The 23,333-nt window shown below is 36.5% G+C and overlaps 3 protein-coding genes across 3 annotated transcripts; 2 read left to right on the forward strand and 1 right to left on the reverse strand.

Annotated features, from left to right (window-relative positions):
- The first annotated feature begins 4,227 nt into the window (after positions 1 to 4,227).
- Positions 4,228 to 9,918, forward strand: LOC110873317 (rho GTPase-activating protein 5). The gene is made up of 5 exons (XM_022122247.2): positions 4,228 to 5,004; positions 6,159 to 6,279; positions 6,452 to 6,571; positions 8,778 to 9,008; positions 9,099 to 9,918. The coding sequence occupies exons 1-5, from the start codon at positions 4,523 to 4,525 to the stop codon at positions 9,603 to 9,605; spliced, it is 1,461 nt and encodes a 486-aa protein (XP_021977939.1). The 5' UTR covers positions 4,228 to 4,522; the 3' UTR covers positions 9,606 to 9,918.
- Positions 9,919 to 11,173: 1,255 nt separating this feature from the next.
- LOC110873319 (signal recognition particle 54 kDa protein, chloroplastic) lies at positions 11,174 to 17,402 on the forward strand. The gene is made up of 14 exons (XM_022122248.2): positions 11,174 to 11,378; positions 11,467 to 11,605; positions 13,023 to 13,090; positions 13,212 to 13,313; positions 13,420 to 13,572; positions 14,366 to 14,443; positions 14,611 to 14,736; positions 14,842 to 14,944; positions 15,023 to 15,123; positions 15,530 to 15,667; positions 15,746 to 15,965; positions 16,048 to 16,133; positions 16,229 to 16,354; positions 16,862 to 17,402. The coding sequence occupies exons 1-14, from the start codon at positions 11,241 to 11,243 to the stop codon at positions 16,964 to 16,966; spliced, it is 1,683 nt and encodes a 560-aa protein (XP_021977940.1). The 5' UTR covers positions 11,174 to 11,240; the 3' UTR covers positions 16,967 to 17,402.
- Positions 17,403 to 19,198: 1,796 nt separating this feature from the next.
- On the reverse strand, positions 19,199 to 20,605 carry LOC110873320 (uncharacterized protein At3g28850). The gene has a single exon (XM_022122249.2). It carries the CDS (start codon positions 20,556 to 20,558, stop codon positions 19,419 to 19,421), a length of 1,140 nt encoding a protein of 379 aa, XP_021977941.1. The 5' UTR covers positions 20,559 to 20,605; the 3' UTR covers positions 19,199 to 19,418.
- Positions 20,606 to 23,333: the final 2,728 nt, after the last annotated feature.

Genomic DNA, 23,333 nt, shown 5'->3' on the forward strand with positions numbered 1-23,333 from the left:
ACATTGGAGGGTCATGGGTGTCCAAACCGTCGTTAGTTAAGAAGGAGGTTTTCAATTTCTTTAGAGCCAAATTAGAGGAGGATTGTGTGGATCGGCCGGGGCTCGTCTGTCAAAATTTAAAGAGGATTTCGGAAGCTGATGCTTTCTGGTTGGAGTCTCGCTTCTCTATGGAGGAAATCAAATCAGCTGTGTTTGACTGTGGGGACGATCGAGCCCCTTGTCCTGACGGGTTCAACTTTCGGTTTTTTAAACTTTTTTGGGAGGCTTTCAAGGAGGACCTCGGGAAACTCATGACTTACTTTTGGGACACGGGGAGGATTAACGTTGGGTGTGGCTCTTCCTTTATTACCCTTGTTCCTAAGAAAAGAGATCTGGTGGGGCTTAGTGATTATCGTCCTATCAGCTTGGTTGGGGTGGTAAATAAGGTAGTCTCTAAAGTTCTTGCAAACAGGCTTAAGAAGGTGTTGGGATCGGTGATCTCTGATTCTCAGTCGGCTTTCTTGAGTGGTAGATATATTCTTGACGGGGCTTTGATTATTAACGAAGTGTCTTCTTGGTTGAAAAAATGTAATAAAAAGGCGCTTCTTTTCAAAATCGACTTTGAGAAAGCCTATGATAACATTCATTGGAGTTTCGTTGTGGATGTGCTTTGCCAGATGGGGTTTGGGTCGAAGTGGTGCAGCTGGATTATGGGGGTTTTATCGTCGGCTCGTGCGTCGGTTCTTGTCAATGGTGCTCCTACGTTCGAATTTAAGTGTGGTAAGGGTATGAGGCAAGGGGACCCTATATCGCCGTTTCTGTTTGTTACTGTCATGGAGGCCTTATCTTGCTTGTTTTTCAAAGCTGAGGAGGTTGGGTTATTTTCTGGGATTAAGCTCCCTAACGACGATCCCTGTCTCTCACATTTGTTTTTTTGCGGATGACGCCCTCATTATGGGGGAGTGGTCAGAAGAGAATGCGTTAAACATTATCAGGATTTTGAGATGCTTTTATGCTTGTTCTGGGCTGGGAATTAATCTGGGTAAGTCCAATCTGGTGGGCATTGGGGTTGGTGATTCCGAATTGAGGGTGATGGCGGACGTGGTAAGTTATACCTCCGACTCGCTTCCGTTCAAATACATCGGGCTTAAAGTGGGGGCGAATATGATCTTATTATCAACTGGAGGCCGGTTTATGATATCTTTGAAGCGAGGCTTGCTCTATGGAAATCTTCATTGCTGTCTATTGGAGGGAGAGTTACCCTTATCCGTTCGGTGCTTGAGAGTCTCCTGTCTTATTATTTCTCCCTTTATAAGGCCCCGGTGAAGGTTATATCGGATCTAGAAAGGATTATTAAAAATTTTCTTTGGGGTGGGTCGAGTGAGTAAATAAAATCCACTCGGTGGCTTGGGATAAAGTGGTTGTCCCGAAGAAGTACGGAGGCCTGGGGATTAGCAAGTTGTCTAATATTAATCGTGCTCTGTTAAGCAAACGGGGATGGAGGTATAAGCTAGAAAAACAGAGTTTGTGGGTGAAAGTGATGGACGCAATTCACTTCAGTGGTTCGAATTGGTTCTTTCTTTCGGTAAAAAAGACGTTCGCGGGTGTTTGGCATAGTATTGTGTCTGTCTTCAGCAAGCCTATCTCGGGTAACCGTTGTCTTATGAGCTTCTTTAGAGGAGTTGTGGGTAATGGTGAACGCATCCTTTTCTGGCTCGATCCTTGGTTGTCTGACGTCCCTCTTTGTGATCTCTATCCGAATTTGTTTTCGTTAGAGGTTGTGAAATCCTGTGTGGTGAAGGATCAGGTGAATGGTGAGTGGCTTTGGAAGCATGATCCGGAGCCGGGTATCGAGATGTCGGAGCTAGCTTCTCTGATCTCGGCGTTGTCTTCGGTCTCTTTGGGTGGCTCGGTTGATGGTTGGAAGTGGCTAGGGGACTGCTCGGGGCTGTTTTCAGTCGGTTCGGTCAAGAAGGTCATGTTGGGTTCGTTGGTGGCCAATGATAGTTTTGTTTTGGATTGGTGCAAATGGATCCCAGGTAAGTGTAATTTATTTGTGTGGGGAGCCGGAATGGATAGGATTCCCTCTTCGGACAATTTAGCGAAAAGGGGGGTTGTAGTAGGGGACGGGTTGTGCCCGTTGTGTAAGGACGAGGCGGAGTCGGTGGAGCACCTATTCACTTCCTGCTTCTTTTATGTGGTTTTGTGGCAGAAGATTAGTCAGTGGTGTTGTATTCCTCCGATCTATGCTTTTTCTTTCAGAGATTTGCTTGAGATCCATAAAGCGGGATTCATCGAAGCAGCGAAGAGGTTGGTCATTCATGGTATTATCATTGTCTCTTGTTGGTGCTTATGGCAGGCTCGGAACAAGGTCATTTTCTCGGAGGTTGAGGCCAAAGTGGAGAAGGTTTTTAGTGAAGTTAAATCGATGGGTTATTTATGGTTTAGGCATAGATCTAAAAACAATCATATCTCATGGTTGGATTGGTGTAATTTTTCTTTGTTGTAAGATTTTGTTTGGGTCCCCGCTCGGTTTTCGGGCTTGGGGTGTTGTTTAATGAAGTTTTCTTTTCAAAAAAAAAAAAAAAAAAAACCTCCTTTCATATGAGATCTAAAGGCGAGTCCCATCTATTGGGGGGGGGGGGGGCATCGACAACCCTCAACCCTCAAGATCAATTTGTCTAAGAGTCTGCTCCTACTCAGTTTAGATTAAACCTTAACAATACCTAATTGTAACATGTATTTTTTTCCTAGCTCAACCCCTAAATCCTTTGACTTCACAAACTCTTTCCTTTTCTACAACTTTTTTGATGTTTTGTGTAATGGATCTGATAATATAATTTAATAACGTTACTATGTGTAGGCAATGAATTTTTTTTTTCTTATTGGCATGACGCCTCACTTTTTGAAAAAAAAAACACCCAAGAATATTACAAATCCTACTAAAATGTGCACCAACTAACCCTAATAAGTATGTAACAAATACTAAAATGTGCACCTACTAACCCTAGATACCAAATAACTACCCACACAACCATACCATTAAAACATGTGGGGGAGATCCTTAGTGAAGAAGTATAAACCAATCAATTGTCGGTGTTATACCTAAAATAACGTATTTTCACCCATCTTTGTCACATGTAAGTTTGGTAAAGTAAATGACTTCACATGAACCAACGTTACTAGTGTACTAAGTCATGTACAAACCCTATTATCCTAATATGATATATAAATGGCCAAATTACTCCTTGCCTAACTTGATGTACCACCATTGTTAAACTGATGTCATTACACATGTTGTACTAATGTGAGCACATGTTTGCCATCACACCCAACACATAAGTTCATTATGATTTATAAGGTTTCATATGCTAATAAACCAATTCATCAAGAAACACAATATAAACATGCATATATAGTATAAGTTCAAGATTGGTGCAACCAATTACGTATACAAATTAAATACATAAACATAAACGAACTTTTTATCGAACGATTCTTTAACCATTCGATTCGTTTTGGTCGATGGACATATACAATTCAATGCTAAGACCACCCGTAGTAGTGTGTTGATTTGGCGTTTTTTCAGATTTCCACGCCCCCCCCCACACCCATTAAACCGCCCCGGGGCGTTTTTCATAAAAAAAAAAATCAAAAGCATTGTTTAAAAAACGCTCTCCCCATTTTGTGTTGGACAATGACTGTGCATCCTTTTTGTTTGGCCAATAACAAATTTTTGATGGTTTTTTTATTTAAATTCTATTACACCTCTTTTAACATAATGCTCACATCCCCACTACACCTGTTTTAGAAAAAAAGTCCCGTAATGCCCCATTGCTGACTGGACTTACACATGACGCAAAACGCCCAAAGGTGGAGTGTCTTCCACTACGCATGGTCTAATATATTATTTTTATTTTATTCATAAAAATGTATAAAAACAATTTAAAACCACCTAAAGTCCCTAAGGCCTAAACCATGGTTAGGCAACGGACCGTTTCCTGTACTTTTTTCTATACACTAGTGTTTTAACAAAAGTAAACACAATCCTGTTTAGATCTTTACATCCACATTACTTTTTCCAAACTTGTAAAACACAAACACACAACAAAGTACAACTCTTAATGCACAATGTACAACCTAACACAACATAACAATCTTTATGCCTACCAAATCTCTCTCTTGTCAAGAACAACCTCAAACCAGGATAAAGTAGAAGAGAAAACAAAAAATAACATGATTATTTAATCTTTTGAGGGTCACTTCTCACCATCCAAAATCCTTGCTTCAATCCAACTCATTGTATCTAAAAATCCCCCTCTCTTCATTCTCCCCCAAATTCACCAAACCCCATTAAAAAAAGCCCTAAATTACCATCAAGATTTAATCTTTTCAATCTTCCCTTAAACCCCAAGTCATAATATTCAAGAAATTGAATTAAAATCCAATCTTTACATCAAAGATTTGATCTTTTCAATCTTCCCTTAGAACCCAAGTCATAATATTCTAGAAATTGCATAAAAATCCAATCTTTTTTGGTAAAATGACAGAAATACTCCAATCCCCACTTCAGATATCTTCTTCTCAAAGCTCTTTGATATCAGTAGATGACAATGATGGGCTACTTCAACAAACAAATCATTATTTTTCCCCTCCAACATCTTCTTCCCTTATTAACCCTTGTTCAAACTTGTATTCTGTGGCTGTATCTATATGCAATACTACTGAGGAGAGAGAGAGGAGAAAGAGGAGAGAGAGGGAAGAAGAGGAGAGAGAAGCTTCCTTTCTGGCTGTTGTGGTGACTGTTTTTAGAAAATCTTTTGTGGGTTCTTGTAATAGTGTCAAGTTTCAAGATTTTTCTTGTGAGAATAGTAATAATAATAATAAGAAGTCTTCTAAAATGGAGATTGGTGTGCCTACTGATGTTAGGCATGTGGCTCATGTTACTTTTGATAGGTTTAATGGGTTTCTTGGTTTGCCTGTTGAGTTTGAACCTGAGGTTCCTAGAAGACCTCCAAGTGCCAGGTTTGTGGTTCTTGATCTCTTGTCTTTTTTTTTTTTTTTTTTTTTTGGGGGGGGGGGGTTATTTTGTGCATTGTGGACTTGTACTGTACAACCCTGCAGCTGGTTTTTTCTGTCTGTGTTTTGCTTTGATGAATCTTGAATCATGAAATGGGAAATTAGGTTTTTTTTTTTTGTTGGAATAAAGATGCACATTGACTTTTTTGGGTCAAAGGGTTAGCCTTTTTGACATTGAAAGTGAATGTTAATTCTTTGAATTTTGGAAAAAAAAATGATAAGTAGGTAAAATGTGATTATATATGTTAGAAGTGGCAAAAAATCCATGTTGAATTTAGAACTAAATTTTTAGTCAATTTTGATATTTCATGTTGTACTTGTTGAATCTGAAGCTTTGTGCATTGTTGTGACAATTAGTTTTATGTGTTGTGACAACTGATTGGGATTTTTTGGACCCTTTTTGGTGGAAAATTATGTAAATTGACTTTTTTTAGGTCAACTGCTTCACAGTTTAAGACTTTGAAATTGAATGCTGACTTTTTGATTTTTTTTTTAAAAACAAATGATATCCAGATCAAACTTAAAAATGAATGTTACAAGTATCTGTTTGTAATTTAGCAATATTTCACTTGATAGTTGTTGTCTTGTTGAATCGAAAAGTTATGTTGTTATATAGAGCAAGTGGGATAATAGGACACTAAAGTTTATCTACCGAAATAGAGTTAATTGCCCGGATGGTCCCTATGGTTTCACGTTTTTCATGTATAGTCCCCACCTTTTGAAAATAGCAGGTATGCTCCCTATGGTTTGTTATTTTGTTACTCGGATAGTCCCCTGAGTAGATGTCAATTAGTTTGGAAATATCAGGTATGCTTCCTGTGGTTTGTCATTTTGTTACTCGGATAGTCCCCTGAGTAATTGTCAGGGGACTATCCGAGTAACAAAATGACAAACCATAGGAAGCATACCTGCTATTTCCGAAAGGTGGGGACTAAACGTGAAAAAACGTAAAACCACAGGGACCATCCGGGCAATTAACTCACCGAAATATGTAAATTATCAATATTGCTTTAATAAAATAATATCGATAAAAAACAGATTTTTTTAGATCAAAACTCATCTAAGCATTTGGACTATAACTCGTTTTTATAATCTTGCAGTACAAGCGTTTTCGGGGTATCAACCGAATCTATGCAGCTCTCATTCGACTCTAGAGGAAACAGTGTGCCCACAATTCTTTTAATGATGCAGAGACGTTTGTACGCTCAAGGTGGCCTTCAGGTGCGTTTGTGTGCATATTGCATTGCTGAGTTGTAACATACAAGTAACCGACACACCGTTGTACAACTCGACAATGCATCTCGTGACGTCCAAGATGACAACTTTTTTAATTTCCTGTAACTTTTATATCATTTTGAACTAAAAACAAGTAATGCATGGGTGGTAAATGCAGGCAGAAGGAATCTTTAGAGTCAATGGTGATAATGGACAAGAAGAGCAAATAAGGGAACAATTAAATAGAGGAGAGGTGCCCGAGAACATCGATGTTCACAGCTTGGCAGGTCTAATCAAGGTACACCTTTTGCGAATCGTGTAACGCGTAAAAACGGGCGGGTCGGGTTCTTCTTTTATGTATATATAATGTGCGATTAAAAAAACACTATTATTATAGTGATAGTTTTAATCATTAACCGAAACGATTTGGTAGGTTGTCCGCATTAAAAATAAAAGAGTCCATGTGGTTTGACCAGAAATGCCAGTTCAGTTAAGATAGTTTTTTTTTTTTCGGAAAAATTACAAGTTTTGTCCTTTATCTTAATACCACTTATCAGGCGATGTCCTTTTTAACGAATTTTGACAACTTTTGCCCTTTACAAGGAATTTTGTTGCACGTTTTGTCCTTTAGGCTTAACCCAGTTAGATTTTCTTGTTAAATCTTGTCACACAAGGGTATTTTAGTCTTTTTACCCATTTATTTAATATTATTTAAAAGAATAAAACAAAATATTTTAGGGTAGACTCTTGAAATAAATGGGTAAAATGACTAAAATACCCTTGGGTGACAAGATTTAACAAGAAAATCTAACTGGGTTAAGCCTAAAGGACAAAACGTGCAACAAAATTCCTTGTAAAGGGAAAAAGTTGTCAAAATTCGTTAAAAAGGACATCGCTTGATAAGTGGTATTAAGATAAAAGACAAAACTTGTAATTTTTCCTTTTCTTTCTCATCTGTGTCCCGGACGTTTGCTATTTTGGATGAAAATGGCAAAAGCAAATATATGTAATCTGACCAAAATACCCCTGAGTTAACTAGACAACTTTGGATGGAGTTAGTGGGTTGGACGGAAATGACAAAAAAACTGCAAACGTCAGGGACACAGATGAGAAAAAACCATTTGAACTAAAGTGGCATTTCCGACCAAACCACAGGGACTAAAATGGCAATTTACTCAAAATAAAAATAGGACTTTTAACATGTTTAACCCGTTCGATTCGTTTGACTTATCCCCTTGGAACTAAGTTTTTTTTCATGCGGTCCATTTAATCAAATTAAGACAATTGCCGCCTATAATTAACATGTGTCGAAAAATAGACATGTGTTAAGGTGGTGTGGGGTCCGGCAACGTTATGTTGTTTTCAAGTGCTTATATTTTCATCAAATGCTTGTTTAGCCATTATTAGTCACTGCCAAATTTATTTTGTTTTAATGGTTATTTATATTTATATTTATATAAACAACTTGCCTTATATTAATTATATTAACTCTTTGGAAATGTTGTTGATGTATGTACAGCTGTTCTTTCAATGAAACAACTATACCATGTGTGATAATGTTTTCTGTCTTGTACCTCCTTTGGGATTTATGAAATTTAATTAATTGAAATCGTTACGGACTTTGGATTTTTGCCCGTTAAATCGTTTGACCTCAAAAGTCAAATCTATTTGATGTAAGCAGAAACATGTAATTTTCGGGCGGCTATTAACAGAATAATTATTCTACATTTTGAACAAAATAATTTAGCATGTTTCGGGCTTTTGAGTACTCTTTGGGCAACCGAAAAGTACGTGTTTTGACCCGAATGACCCGGGGGGGGGGGGGTCGAAAACGTATATACTCGAAAATTTCTATAGAACCGGGCGGTTGAAAACATATATATCCAAAAATTTCTATATGAAAAACTACATATAAACACTACTGAGCGAAAAGTTCGGGGGGTCGGGCGCCCCTCCCCGCCCCTTCTATACTTCGCCCCTGGCTACAAACGAACCGAACGAACACGAACGTGTTCGTTTGTTAAGAAAATTATGTTTTCATGAACTTTACTTGAACACTTACCGAACGAGATTTTATGTCTGTGTTCGTTTGTTAAGGAAATGGACTTATTTGTGTTTGTTAATTTTAGGTAACGATCGCAAACAACTGTTCATGAACTAAACAAACAGAAACAAGCTTTCATGAACATAATATATAATACACTGATACTTATTAAATATTATATTTGTCAGAATTTTGGAGTATTTAAATAAAATACAAAAACTAAAAACACTAATTAACTATCGAACACAAACGAACGAACGATAACGAACGAAGTTTTTTGTTCGTGTTTGTTCGTTTAATAACGAACGCAAACGAACTTTCTGCCGAATGGTTCGCTAAACGTTCGGTTCGTTTGCAGCCCTACCCGAACCCATCTCTACTTGAAATTGTTCCTTCAAAAACTACATTGTGTAATCCGGAGGGGTTTGACTTTTTTGTTAATTGTTCTGTTCATGTGTAGGCTTGGTTTCGGGAACTTCCGAATGGCGTATTGGACTCGCTTGAGCCCGAGCAGGTGATGCAAGCCCAATCAGAAGAAGAGTGTGCTCGGCTCGTGAGGCTGCTTCCACCAACCGAAGCTTCTTTGATGAATTGGGCCGTAAATCTAATGGCTGATGTTGCTCAACTTGAACATCTCAATAAGATGAATGCTCGTAATATTGCTATGGTGTTTGCACCGAACATGACTCAGGTACATATAAAGCTTATAGCTTTAACGCTTTCTGTACGTCGGGTACAACTATATATGCGTAGTTTACAAGCTACGCTTTTGGTTTTGCAGATGACTGATCCTTTGACTGCATTGATGTATGCGGTCCAAGTTATGAACTTTCTCAAGACGTTGATCGTCAAGACTCTAAGGGAAAGAGAAGACGTAATAGTTGAGGCGGGACCCGCCTTAGGGTTTGATCATTTCGATGAAAACAACGGGCCCCACTGTTCTTTTAGAACAACGGTTGACGAGACCAATGAGGTGGAAAACGAGGATCAAGATTTTTCAGTCAAAGAGCCCACCTTGGAAAGCCATTTAAATCGTTCTCCCGATGATTTGACCCCCAAAAGTCAAAGTCAAAGTCAAACTACCGTGGTGGAAGAGGAAAGTGGTCTTACGTCGGTTGAAGGTGGTGGTGGTGGTGCTAGGTTGTTAGAAGTTGCTAAGAACAGAAAGCCGCAGTCGAGCAACTCGAATCATAAGAAGAGTTTGAGAAAAAGTGTAGAGAAGAGCAAAGGAAGCACGATTGTGAGCCGGTTGAATTCAAGAACCGAGAGGATTGAAGCGTGGCGGTGAAGTGGTTGGCGGTGGTGGACAGGGGTGGTGGTTGTGGTGGGATGGTATCTATTTGACCTGTGGTCATAAAGAAGTGTTTAACTTTATGTAATGTGGTTTGGACATGTAATTTGGTATATGCTATGCATACCAATGGTTTGTTTTTATGTTTTATGTCCATTTTGGGTTGATGTTATCACTCTTGGTTTTTTTGATGGTTTGGTTCATATTAGGGTTCTTCGTTGACTAATCATCCGTTTGACCTAAGACTGTTTGTATAGTAGAAGTTTGACTTTAAGTTTTAAATAATTCGGTGTGTTGACTTCTGATTTCATATAAATTTCCTTATGGTATGTGTCAACAATTAAATTACCAAAGGGCATGTATTGTGGGTAGTTAGATTTTGCCTCGCCTGTGTTGCGGGCGCTAAGTCGAATATTTTTTTCTCATAACATGTACGTCTCTTTTTCGATTAGTTGTACATACAACTTATAACAGGATCTAAAAAAAATTACATTGAGTCAACCAATTAAAATAAAACATCATCATACTTTTGCTTAAAAAAACGATGAAAAAACTATAATTTTTAAGTGGGAGCAAAATTGTAATTTTTCAGGACAAATGAACGTGTACTAGGTAGCCGTCTACACGAATAACACTTTTGAGTATTAAGGCTAATTGATGTTATTTTTTCTGTTAAATCAATGTAAAATAACCAAAATACCCTTATATAATTTTCTGTTAGTACTCAAAGGCTCAAAGGTGTTATATTCAATAAACCACAAGGAGTATCTATGTAAAAAATTATAAAATACACTATATAAAATTATTTAATAGTTATATTTCTTAAATTAATATATTTACAATTACCAAACGTACAGTTTAGATAAATGAACAAAAATCTTTAATGAACAACATAAATAAATGAACATGAACGAACACAAATGAACGAACGATACATCTGTTCATGTTCGTTCATTTAATTAATCGAACGAAATTTTTTGTTCATATTCGTTCATTTATTAAACCAACGAACTTCCCACCAAATTCGCTGAACATCCAGTTTGTATACATCCACCGTAATCTAAACATAGAAGGAAAAAAATAGAGTTAAATGTCATTTTAGTCCCTGCAGTTTGGGTCATTTTGCCAGTTTAGTCCAAAGGTTTCATTTTTAACCTGTGGGTCCAAAAAGGTTTCACAGTTGCCGTTTTAGTCCACTGGATTAACTTCATTAATTTTTTCTGTTAACGAGAAGGCCAATTTGGTCATTTTGTATGCAATTCTGTAAACTAAAAGGGCAATTCGGCCATATAAAATGATCGAATTGGCCTTCTCGTTAACTGAAAAAATGGATAAAGTTAACCCAGTGGACTAAAATGGCAATTGTGAAACCTTTTTGGACCCACAGGTTAAAAATGAAACCTTTGAACTAAACTGACAAAATGTCCCAAACCACAGGAACTAAAATGGCATTTAACTCAAAAAAATATATAATAGTATTATTTATTAGTATTAAAACGCATTAGGAGCCGTTGATCTAGAGACACAACTATTATGGTAGTCCGGCAATACACCGGATAGAAACACCCGATAGATTACACTTCGTTGTGGATAATAGAAACCACTCTCAAAATTCACAATTCTGGAGTGACAATGGAGTCCTTAACTTTCTCCACAGTTTCTTCCCGCCATTTCTCCACTACTTTCCCCAGAAAAACGACGTCGTCTCTCACTTCTTCAACTTCCCCACACGCACTCTCGTTCCGGTCCTCCAATTCATCGTCTTCTTCGGTAACATATTACTTCATGTTTTTTCAGTTATAGTTTTGAACTGTTGTTGATTAATTTGGGGTTTTGGATTGGATGGTTGGGGGTACAGAGGGAGCTATGGGGAATTGTGAATTCGCAAAGGGTAGTTACGGGCAGAAGAGAGAGACGTGGACTTATAATTAGGGCAGAGATGTTCGGGCAGTTAACCAGTGGGCTCGAATCCGCTTGGAACAAACTCAAGGGCGAAGGTCTGTCTTACTTCTATCTTTAGTTGTTAATTGCTGTTGATTTAATTGTTTTTGTTTGTTAGCGATAAATATATATTTGTTATAATAGGATATATATATATCTGGAAATATTAGTTAGGATTTATTGTTCTTTATTAGGGGATATGATTTGATTAGGCTTTCTTTGTAACTATATATACATTACTCACTGTTTACACATGTGCAGTTGATATCGTATAAGAAACGTTTGTGATCACGTGTTTTAGATAGAAATTTGTTTTGATTGATCACTGATCGGACCTGTTTTTAGTTTCTTTTTGATATCGTATTGTATGCATCTTTCAGATTGAAGTTGACATGATTGTAGTTTCTTTTAGTGTAAAAGAATCCAACTTAAAACTAATATAGCTTTTGATCCCGTCTAGACTCTTGTCCTGTGTATGGGCCAGGTGTCGTTACAACCCCTAGGACCCAAATTCCTTCATCTAGAGACCTGGTTTTGACTTTCATGGTTTTCCCAAAATTTGGTCATTTTGACTAATTTCGTCTTCTTTGTAAAATGTTACTAACTAGTATTAAGCCCCTTCGCATTGTGGTGGGGGCGTAAACCCATGCTAGATAGCGCCAATGTCACACCACTGCCAGGGACCACCAATACTAAAGTTGCAGCGTGTTAATGCGAAGAAATTAGACCGAAACATAAAACAATGAATATAATAACTAAGTCGATTTAGGATCCACGCATTGCGACGGGCCAGTTGAACAGTAAAAAAATAGACAATGTAAAACCGTTAACCCACACACGCACGTTGCGCCGTGTTAACTCGCATACTTTTGAACGAAGCGTAAAACAAAAAGATTGCGAAATATGAAAGGTATAGGGGACCAAAGTTGAAAATAAAAGTTGTGAGGTTAAATTGCAAAAAAATGAAAACTTTCGGGTTATAAGTAAAAAAATCAAATAGTCAAGGGTTCATCATCATCATACTCAGTAAATCCCACCAATATCAAAGCAAAGGTAGGGTCTGAGGATGGTAAGATGTAGACAGCCTTACCTCTACCCCGTAGGAATAGAGAGACTGCTTCTAGTGAGACCCCCGGCTCGATAGTAGTTTTGCATCAAGCCTTGGGCATAAGGCACATAACACTCAGCAATCGGGACAAAGACCGATTAGTGCATGTACCCTTTTGTCTTTCAGCTATCAACGCCACCACATGATGCTTGATTAACCATCCTCAGCTTTTAACGTTATTTTTCACGAAATTAGTAAAATAACGTTCAAATTAGTGCACTTTCACTTGGTATTTGTAGGAAGCTTATAATATAACCTAAATTCTCACACTCATACTTGTCTTTGGATGTAATGATATGGTTTGAGTTTCCGTATGTCTGTGATTTTCGTTGACTAGCTGTTGCTGTTAATATTTTGTGCTTCAGAGGTGCTAACGAAGGAGAACATCGTGGAACCCATGAGGGACATTAGGAGAGCTCTTTTAGAAGCAGATGTATGCGCACAACTTTTTCGTTATTCTTTTTGCTGCATCCATATTTTATTACCGAAAACGTTTATATTTATGTAAAAAAACATTTTAAATCTTTAGCTAAGTTTCTAATTCTGGTTTGCAGGTTAGTCTTCCTGTTGTAAGAAGGTTTGTTCAAGCTGTAAGTGAACAAGCTGTTGGCGTTGGTGTGATTCGAGGAGTCAAACCTGATCAACAATTGGTCAAAGTATGTTTTTTTTTTCTCAAATAATTAATGATCCAGTCTGTGCATAATATAATATCACCAGGATAATCAATAAAAAAAATTCTCAACAAATTTACTCTTTGTGCAGATTGTAAGTGATGAACTGGTGAAGTTAATGGGAGGTGAAGTTTCTGAACTGACCTTCGCAAAATCGCCCCCCACAGTAATCTTACTGGCTGGCCTTCAAGGTGTCGGGAAGACTACTGTTAGTGCAAAGTTAGCTTTGTACCTCAAGAAACAGGTGCCCTGCATATTTAACACACACACACACACACACACACACACTATCTATCTATCTAGAGAGAGAGAGAGAGAGAGAGAGAGAGAGAGTCTAAAATACAAAAGGCTCTTAACGTGCGACGGTATGCAACCAGCAAACTAACGTGCGTAATTATGATATAACATGCGTAATTAGGGTAAAAACCAACCTATGCGTGATTTTTTCTTCATGCGTAATTAGGTTTGAAATTTATAACGTGGGTAATTTAATAATGAACACGCGTAATTTACTCGCGTACAGTCGCATGTTAATGGGCTCTTGTATGCATAGTTGTCAACAGCGGTCGCTATAGTGGCTATAACGAATAGCGTAGTGTAGCGTATAGGTCGAAGGTCGCTACAGGGTATGTAGCCATAAATAGCGGGATTTCAGTTTTTTTTTAAATATAAATAGCGATTAAATATAGCTATAAAATAGTTGGATTTTAATGTTTTGTTAAATAAACATGTAAAATAGCGTATATACCAGGGTATTTTGATATACTTTACATATAAAAAATTTTCTAGTGTATTGCTATTTATAAAATATCGCCCGCTGTTTATCGCTATTCGTTATGTAGCATATAGGTGTCTTATCGCTATTTGTCGCTATTCGCCATTAACAACTATGCTTGTACGTTAACCGGCCTCTCTCTCTCTCTCTCTGTATATATATATATATGTAAATATATAGTTAGCTTTACTTTTGGCATGATTATGAAGATTGGTGTCTAGTTTCTTACCGTTTTTGTAATTATGATGCGAAACATATACAGGGAAAGAGTTGCATGCTAATTGCCGGAGATGTGTATAGACCGGCTGCGATCGATCAACTTGTTATTTTGGGTAAACAGGTAAGACTTTCATGATACTACTTACAAAGACAGTTTTTCTATTGAAACTTGAGTTAAAGACATATTATATTTGTCGTATCAATCTATACAAGAGCACATGTTTTAAATTCAAATCAAGTAAATTGTATAAGCGGTCCATTTTTTTTACTGATATGAGCCGGTGACAGGTTGATGTTCCCGTGTATACAGCGGGAACCGATGTGAAACCAGCAGAAATAGCTAGGCAAGGTCTTCAAGAGGCTAAAAAGAAGAACGTTGACGTTGTTATTATGGATACAGCAGGAAGGCTTCAGGTTATATAACATTTAATTCTCTTAAATTATTTCCAAATTAAAAAACCCCGACTTGCTCCTGCCGTAAGCTAAACATTTAGTTTGTGATTTGCCTTTAATTATCAGATAGACAAAACTATGATGGATGAATTAAAAGACGTGAAGCGAACGTTAAATCCCACAGAAGTTTTGCTTGTTGTAGATGCAATGACGGGTCAAGAAGCTGCAGGTTTAGTGATTCTTGTGCATGTCATGTGATATTTTTAATTATCTTTTTAAGCGTACTAACTTTCGTGATATTATGCAGCCTTGGTGACCACTTTCAATCTAGAAATCGGGATTACCGGAGCAATTCTAACTAAACTAGATGGAGATTCAAGAGGTGGAGCCGCTTTGAGTGTTAAAGAGGTTGACCGTCTACAATAATTATATTATATTATATTATATATATCACAAAGTTCATGCTTGTGAATAGTTGCTAAAATGAGCAGGCCTGTCTACGCTAAAATGAGCCCCTTTTTTGTGGTTTTTGTCTTTTTGTGTGTTTTTATAACTTTCAATCGCACCCGTATACGTTAAAGTTTAAATAACTTGCGTTCGCTAATTAAACTGATTGTCGGTATTGTACTTTTTGAGTTTTTCCTTTCGGTTGCTATACTGAGTGCCGGTATTATATCGATACCGTAACGAACTGAACCGATACCGACTGGATACCCGCCGCAACGCGTGGGAGAAATTTACCAGTACGATACATATTTTACCTAAAATATCATTTTCACTTTTTATTTTATTTTATTTTATTTGGGCATTTTAGGTATCAGGAAAACCGATAAAGCTTGTAGGACGTGGAGAACGAATGGAAGATCTTGAACCATTTTATCCCGATCGAATGGCGGGACGTATTTTGGGAATGGGAGACGTTCTTTCGTTTGTGGAAAAGGCACAAGAAGTTGTAAGTGTCGTATTAATATCTGAAATTTCCTCATAAAGGTTCGATAATTTGAAATTAATTTTATTATAATTTCTTAAGATGAAACAAGAAGATGCTGAAGATTTGCAGCAAAAGATCATGAGTGCAAAATTCGACTTCAACGACTTTTTAAAGCAAACTCGCGCTGTTGCGCAAATGGGTTCTATGTCGCGTGTTCTTGGAATGATTCCGGGAATGGGAAAAGTTACGCCCGCGCAAATTCGGGAAGCGGAAAAGAGTTTACAAATAATGGAAGCGATGATTGAAGTCATGACTCCAGGTTCATATATTGAGAATTATTTTTTTTTATTAAAAGAATGGTAATATATATTAAAAATATATATTTTGTGTCTTATTTGTAGAGGAAAGGGAAAAGCCTGAGCTGCTAGCGGAATCGCCAGCGAGGAGAAAGCGAATCGCTAAAGAATCTGGAAAAACCGAGCAACAAGTAAGAATATAACTATATAGTTTTCTCGGTTCTAGGACATATCGCAACTCTAAATTTGAATTAATTAATTAATTAATTAATAAAATGCATGGCAGGTGAGCCAACTTGTTGCACAACTTTTTCAAATGCGCGTTCGGATGAAGAATTTGATGGGTGTGATGCAAGGTGGGTCTGTTCCTGCACTCAGCAACCTTGAAGAAGCAATGCAAGCTGAACAAAAGGTGGATCATAAATCATTCAATTACCGACCTAAAGTTTGTTTTACTTCTTTTAAAATAGAGTAAACTGCCATTTTGGTCCCTGAGGTTTGGTTACTTTTGCCACTTTAGTCCAAAACTCAAACCTTTTGCATCTGTGGTTTTAGTTTTATTGCCATTTTGGTCCAAAAATGAAATCAGGTCATACTTGTCTTATAAAATCCTGCAATTTTGACATTTTCCTCAGAGGTCATATTTGTCTTACAAAATATGGTATTTATTTATAAAAAAGAAATGATCATTTTGCCCCTGCGGAAAATGACAAAATAACAGGATTTTATAAGACAAATATGACCTGATTTCATTTTTGGACCAAAATGGCAATAAAACTGAAACCACAGGGACCCAGATGCAAAAAGTTTGAGTTTTGGACTAAATTGACCAAACCACAGGGACCAAAATGGCAGTTTACTCTTTAAAATATTTCATAATTGCCGCATACAAATGATTTCATTTTGTGTGAAATATTAGGCACCACCGGGTACTGCCAGAAGGAAGAGAAGATCAGATTCGAGGAAACAATTTGCAGGGTCGTCGGGGCGGCCAAACCCTCGCGGGTTTGGTGGCGGGAACTGAGTGAGTTGCTACCGGACTCAAAGTACAAGTTGGGGTTTCTGTAGAATAATGAAACTCGGGAGTAGATAGATTATTATCGTTATAGCCTTGAAAAGAGAAAGGTGTAAGTAAAGTAGCTAATGAATTGGAAGTTTTCGTGACCGAGAAAGGTATGAACTACAAAAATGGCTGATGTAAGAATGAAGTATCATGAAACTTGGATATGATGGCACATTTTCTGTGTTTTATTTTTGTTCTATTTCTGTTTACTACTCATACTGTGTCATATATATATATAGTATGTGATACTGTATTATATGATACAAGTTTATAATGGTTGTAGCATGGTAAAAATGAGATGTAAAATGTCGATTTTCAGTGGCCTGAAGTAATATTTGGTCTTAGATCATTTCTATGTATGCCACACTTAATTTATTAATTTTTGAGTATATTACTATTTACCTTTCCAAAATCTTATACCAATTTCTTTTAATATTATTCTTTTTACAACGAGCGAAAGACCAAAAAGAACACACTCGCTCTGTGAGAAAGCAGAATAGAGGTGTACTTTATTTTCTTTATATTTTTCTCTATTATAAAGATTCCAATGTGATTGTGTTTTTGTTATTTTCTCTACTTTTTTTATTTATATTAGGGGTAATCACCAAAATAGCTATTGACCGGTCAATTTTTCCAAAATGGCCAACTGAAACGGCTCCCCAAGCCTTTACACGAATTCCAACACGGCTTAAAAGATCTTTTCTCACCAACCAACCGTTTTTTGCCACGTGTCCATTTGTCCCCTAATCTCTATACAGATAATGTGTTTCTCTCTCCACTGCTACACTCAATCCCCTCAATTTCTCTCTCTGTGCTCTCTCTCTCTCTGAAACGGCTCGAACATTCATCTCCACCGCCACCAAACCACCATACCCACCTCCACCAAACCACCATACCCATCTCCTTCCCTCCTCTGCCGACAAACCCACCTACACTTCACCTGCAACTTTCAGCCACGACATCAACCTTCATCACTGTCTTAATCAACTACCTGTCCATCCATCTTCTCCGTCGCAATCCAATCCGTCTCCGTCAACCATCTCCGTCACCGTTCCTCCTCCGGTCATCCTCCGCCGATCATAATCACCACCATCGTTAACCTGCAACTCCGGCATCTCCGATCACACCTCTGGTCACCGTTCCTTCGACGACCACAGTTATCGCCGGCGACTGCACTATGCTACGAGCCGGCACAGGTATGCTACGAGCCGGCACAACACAAGGTTCGAGCCGGTTCAGGTTTGTCGGACACGTGTCTCCATCAGATTGGTCATCGTTAAAGGAACTCCTTGAGCCGGTTCAGTTGACGGTGCCGGCTCGTGGAGCCGGGTCAGTTGGCCAAAATTGAAAAAACGGCGTGGTCAAGGCTAGTTTCGTGATTTTCCCTTTATATTATATAGAATAGAGGCTTCAATGTGAATGCTCTAACATAAACTCTATATGAAACCTTTTATACAGGGAAAATCTAATTTTTTGCAGACGTAAGAAATCAAAATTATTATTTTTTAATAGCAGAAATCAAAATTAAATGACTAGATATTAGGTAAACAAGTGAAGTCATGGAATGTGAGAGAAAATGATTGAAGTCAAAATATTCCTTGTTAGGTTGAAGGAATTTGGATTTGAAAGTCAACTACCAATATATCAAAATTTATTTAGTTTCTGTTATGTTAGCTCTCACGTAGGGATGAATGAGAGTTCTAATTAAACCACACATTTAGTAATTGATTAAAGAGTGAATCTCATCTCTCTTCTCTCTTACGCCCGTTATATGGGCTTGGCGCAGATGTCCTTTGGCGCCCCACTTTGGCAAAAATGTTTTGGTGTATAACGCCCTTCATATTGATGTGGATGGAGCGTTAACACCCACTACACTTACTGTTACATGAGACATCGTTAGGCAATTTTTTTCATGTTTGTTGACTTTGCAGTTTCATACAAATTAAAAGTTACGCGTGTTTACGTTGATCATTTTCTATCCCACGTCTAAAAGTTAAAAAAAAAGAAAAAAACCTTGGTCGATTTTTAAGGTCAACGTTTCTTATATAACACTGAAAGTTAAAAAAAATACGAACATCTTATCATTGAGAAGTTTACATACAATTTTATCAACCACTCACAAACCAAAAGATCTTTGACATTTACAGAAACCCAAATCCCATCAAACGCTAAAGACGAATTTGCAACAACATATTAAGTCAAACAAATCCAACTTTATATCCAGTTGACTAAAAAAGTCAAACAAAAATCATATGAATTTAACAAAACAATATTTGGTTATCAACCAACCACATAACCTACACATTACCTTAACATATCACCAAATTGGTCATAAACTCAATAGCAAAAAAAAAAAAAAAAAAACATATGATTGTGTACCAGCCTGCAAATCCCTCATGTCCAGATTAGTAATTTAACAACAAAATGGGCATTGAACTAACCCATTCTCATTGCATTCTAAACACTTGACACTCCTCCTCCCATCACCACCTATCAGCTTACAACTCCCATTGCACACCGTACACATCACAAAGCGCACTCCGCAACACCCTTTGCAACCCGCCTCCGCCTTCGTCGGTATCCCATCAAGTAAAATACCCAATTTACCCTCCTCCTCTAACTTCATTATTTCCTCTGATCCACCAATTAACCTCCCCTTAATCAACACCACAGGAACCTTAACTTCTTTTTTTCCCAATAATGCCCTTAACTCTTCCTTAAACCCCGAATCCATCGAAACGTCACGTTCGATTATTCGAACTTGGTGCGATTCGATTATCCCACGGACAATGTTACACTCCTCGAACGTCTTACGGATTCCCCTCAACGTGGTGGTGTAAATCACCACCGCGTTTTCCCCGCCTGGCGGGGATTTTTTCTCGAAAACCGCGAGCATCGCGGTCGATTCGACCGAGTTTCTCGCCTTTTGACTAGTGGGTGTCCCTAAACCCACTTTCTTGTTCTCTTTATTCTCTTGAACCTTCTTTTTCGCATTCGGGTCAACCCGATCCGGGTCAAACAACAGCCCGAGATTCTTCCTTCGGGCCGAATTCAACCCCGAATCCACCGGTGATTCACACCCACCCTTTTTCGATATCCTCAAATTCGGGGGCAATGTCGACGCCTTCTTATTCTCCTTCCCCGTAAACCTCTTCGACACTTTCGGAGACGACCCAATCGGATTCACAACAACCTTCATCGGCGTCGTCTTCACATCGATTTCTCCCAACCCTCTTCTTAATTTAGGGCTTTTCTTCCCCGGGCCCGATTCGGCCCCTTTCGGTTCATCTTCAAGATCTTCCATAAGCTCCCACGCATTAATAACCTCGGTCGGCCCGTTGGTCGATTTTCGGGCTGGAGAGTTCTCGCTCTTTTGAACCGCAACGGGCGGTGTCGGTTGAACAACAACAACAGCATCTTTGTCGAGTTTGAGAGCACCGTAGGTTGAGGAAGTTAAGGAAACAACATGGTTGGTGTAGGATGATCTGGCGCCATTAAGAATGGTCTCTTTCTTGAGATCTTTTTTGATGTGTTTGGAAGATACGCAACCCATTTGAAGTGTGTGTTTAAGGTGGTGTTTTCAGTGTGTGTGTGTGATGGGGATATGTTGTTGGATTTTGGATGTCTTGATGTTTGTTGCAGTGTGGGGGTAGGGGTAACCGTTGAACGGTCTGAAAATTCAAATCTGAGAATTTTACTTTTGGTCCCTCATGTTTTATGTTTATTATTGTTTTTACCTTTTATGGATGATAAGTTGTGTGAAATCGGTTATTGTACGGTTCATTAAATATGGAATAAACGAATTTTTGTGTGGTGGGTTTAATGTTATAAGTGTTTTTAGCAATGTTTTAAAATCTGGTTTTTATCCCGTGTCGGATTTGACTCAGAAACGGTTTAACTGGGTGTATCGGGTGGTTTAATCGATTCTACCGGATAATCGGCCGGTTTGAAGCGGGCTTTAAAACATTGGTTTTTAGGAATAGGAAATGTTTATGAAAAAATGTAAATCTAAAATGTATAAGATTTGTGAAGAAATGTAAATCTAAAATGTATAAGATTTGGAAATGATGTTACCTTTTTCATGTGGGATTAAAAAGGTTGTAATTTAAGATATCAAGAAATGTAAATCTAATATATTGATTTATGTCCATAATTGTTTTATCAATTGTTGTAACGAGCAACAAAACCGAATTTTATAGCTTTAAACTCATGAGTGGTTATAGTTGTTGCATGTAATGATCATCTAGTGCCTTTTCATAGCTTTAAATTAGTTATTTTATATTATTTTCAAAATCTTTGAGATTCTCTTAGCTTTTTCGTATTTAGTGTGTAGCATAGTGTTTACTACAAAACTGATTTAAGTATATAAATGTTGGATTGTATAACTAGTTGTATATTTTGCTTAATTTAACCAGTCGCAAATTCAAAAAATTATTCCAATGTAGTCACTATTTTTAGATGCTCGAATTGTCTAATTTCATGGAACCGGGCATAAATATCTATGGGCCAGGTTAGTTACATAATAAAAATACAACACAATAATAAAAAAAATAGTGTCATTTATAATTTTAAATAACATAATATAAATACCATGGTTTTACAAATTTAAAGTAACTCGAAAAACTTGTAAACAATGACGGAACAAGATTATTTTGGGTTAAAATCAAATTAACTGATAAATGAAAAATAAAAATTTTGAGGTCTTTGATAACATATTTTTATTTACTTATGTAATAAAACTAGCTTACAACCCCGTGTATTACACGGGTTAAGATGACGAAAAAATGTAAATTATAAACATGTATATAATCCTTATTAATGAAATAACTTATTTAGATAAAATAGTAAAACAAAAGAACAATTCTATTTTCGCTATTCAAAATAATTTTCTAAGTTTTCACTTCTCTTTTGAGATACTACAATCCATTTTATTATGTCTTCAAAAGAAGTAACACTAAAAAATAATAAAATAATGATCATAAAATTGTAAGTATTTTTAAAAATAATTATAAGTTATGAGGTTATGGTAAATGAATTGTAATTAAATTCTACTATGTATATATATGATATAATAAATACTTTGATATAAATACTACTTTTAGATATATGGATCATGAGACAAGATACGAATATCATCATTATATAGAAAATATTACATATTAAAAAAATCATACTAAAAATAAAATATACGTTTAAAAAAGTAGGACTAAAGTTTTTTTAAACTATAAATTTGAGCGTCTATAACAATTTTTTTAATTAGTAGTTGACATTTAAATATTCAAATTAAAATTTTTATAATATTATATAATGTCTTTATTTAGCATGATGATAATGTCTTTAGTTGCGTAATATTATTGATATTAAGTTTAATATTTAAAACTTAATGTTATTAGGAAGTTGGGCCATTTTTTAAGATGAAAACATATTTATAATAACATAAATTTAAAATTGGAAGAAAATATTGAACACGTGTATTACACGGCTTAAGTAAATATAATGTTATATACTTAATAGCAAAAAAAATATGTCTTTTAAAAACCATTTAGTGTTCGCTTTAAAGATAATTTGGTACTTTATTTAGATAATCCGCTTGTAATTTTAGTCTTCTAAGTTATATACTATAAGTACTTGTACATATGATTTGATACTTTATTAGTAATTATTGTTTATATCCAAATAATATATTTTATCTTAACAAATATACATGGTTAGGGTAAAATGAAAATTTCGACAAGTTGTAAGAACTTAGAGAACTTGGCCTTACAAAAGGTTTTTTGAATTTTTTTCACAAGGCGTGTGAGTGAGCGGTTAGAAACTCATGACATTAAACTTTTTGATTTTGGATTCAAATGGTTAAAACCATTAAAACATAGGGACTCAAAAAGTAATTTACTATTAATTAAATTTGAAGTTATACGTTTGATCTCTAAATATATTAAATAATATTATACTTATTATATTATTTGATACATTTATATTTGTTATAGATAATTATTAATTAAATTTGAATTTATACGATTATCTCTAACTATATTAATTAATATTATATTATATTTTGTGTATAAAATTTAATATGTAATACGATTATTAAAAGGGATGAGACACTAGAGAGTGACACGTGTATAAAAAGATTTTTATTTATTAAGATAGGAAGATGTCTTTCAGAAAGAAAAATGTCTTTCAGAAAACTTGTGCATCCAGCATCCTATATTGTTTCAAGTTCATAACATATTCATTTAGTAAATTTTGTTTTGAAGGGATGTAAACGTTGTAATTAATTTAAGTGATTTTGACATTCTAATAAAAGATAGTTTTTAGTTGGATTCAA

The sequence above is a fragment of the Helianthus annuus genome, chromosome 8 (genome assembly GCF_002127325.2).
Source record: "Helianthus annuus cultivar XRQ/B chromosome 8, HanXRQr2.0-SUNRISE, whole genome shotgun sequence".
In the NCBI taxonomy this organism is placed as follows: domain Eukaryota; kingdom Viridiplantae; phylum Streptophyta; class Magnoliopsida; order Asterales; family Asteraceae; genus Helianthus; species Helianthus annuus.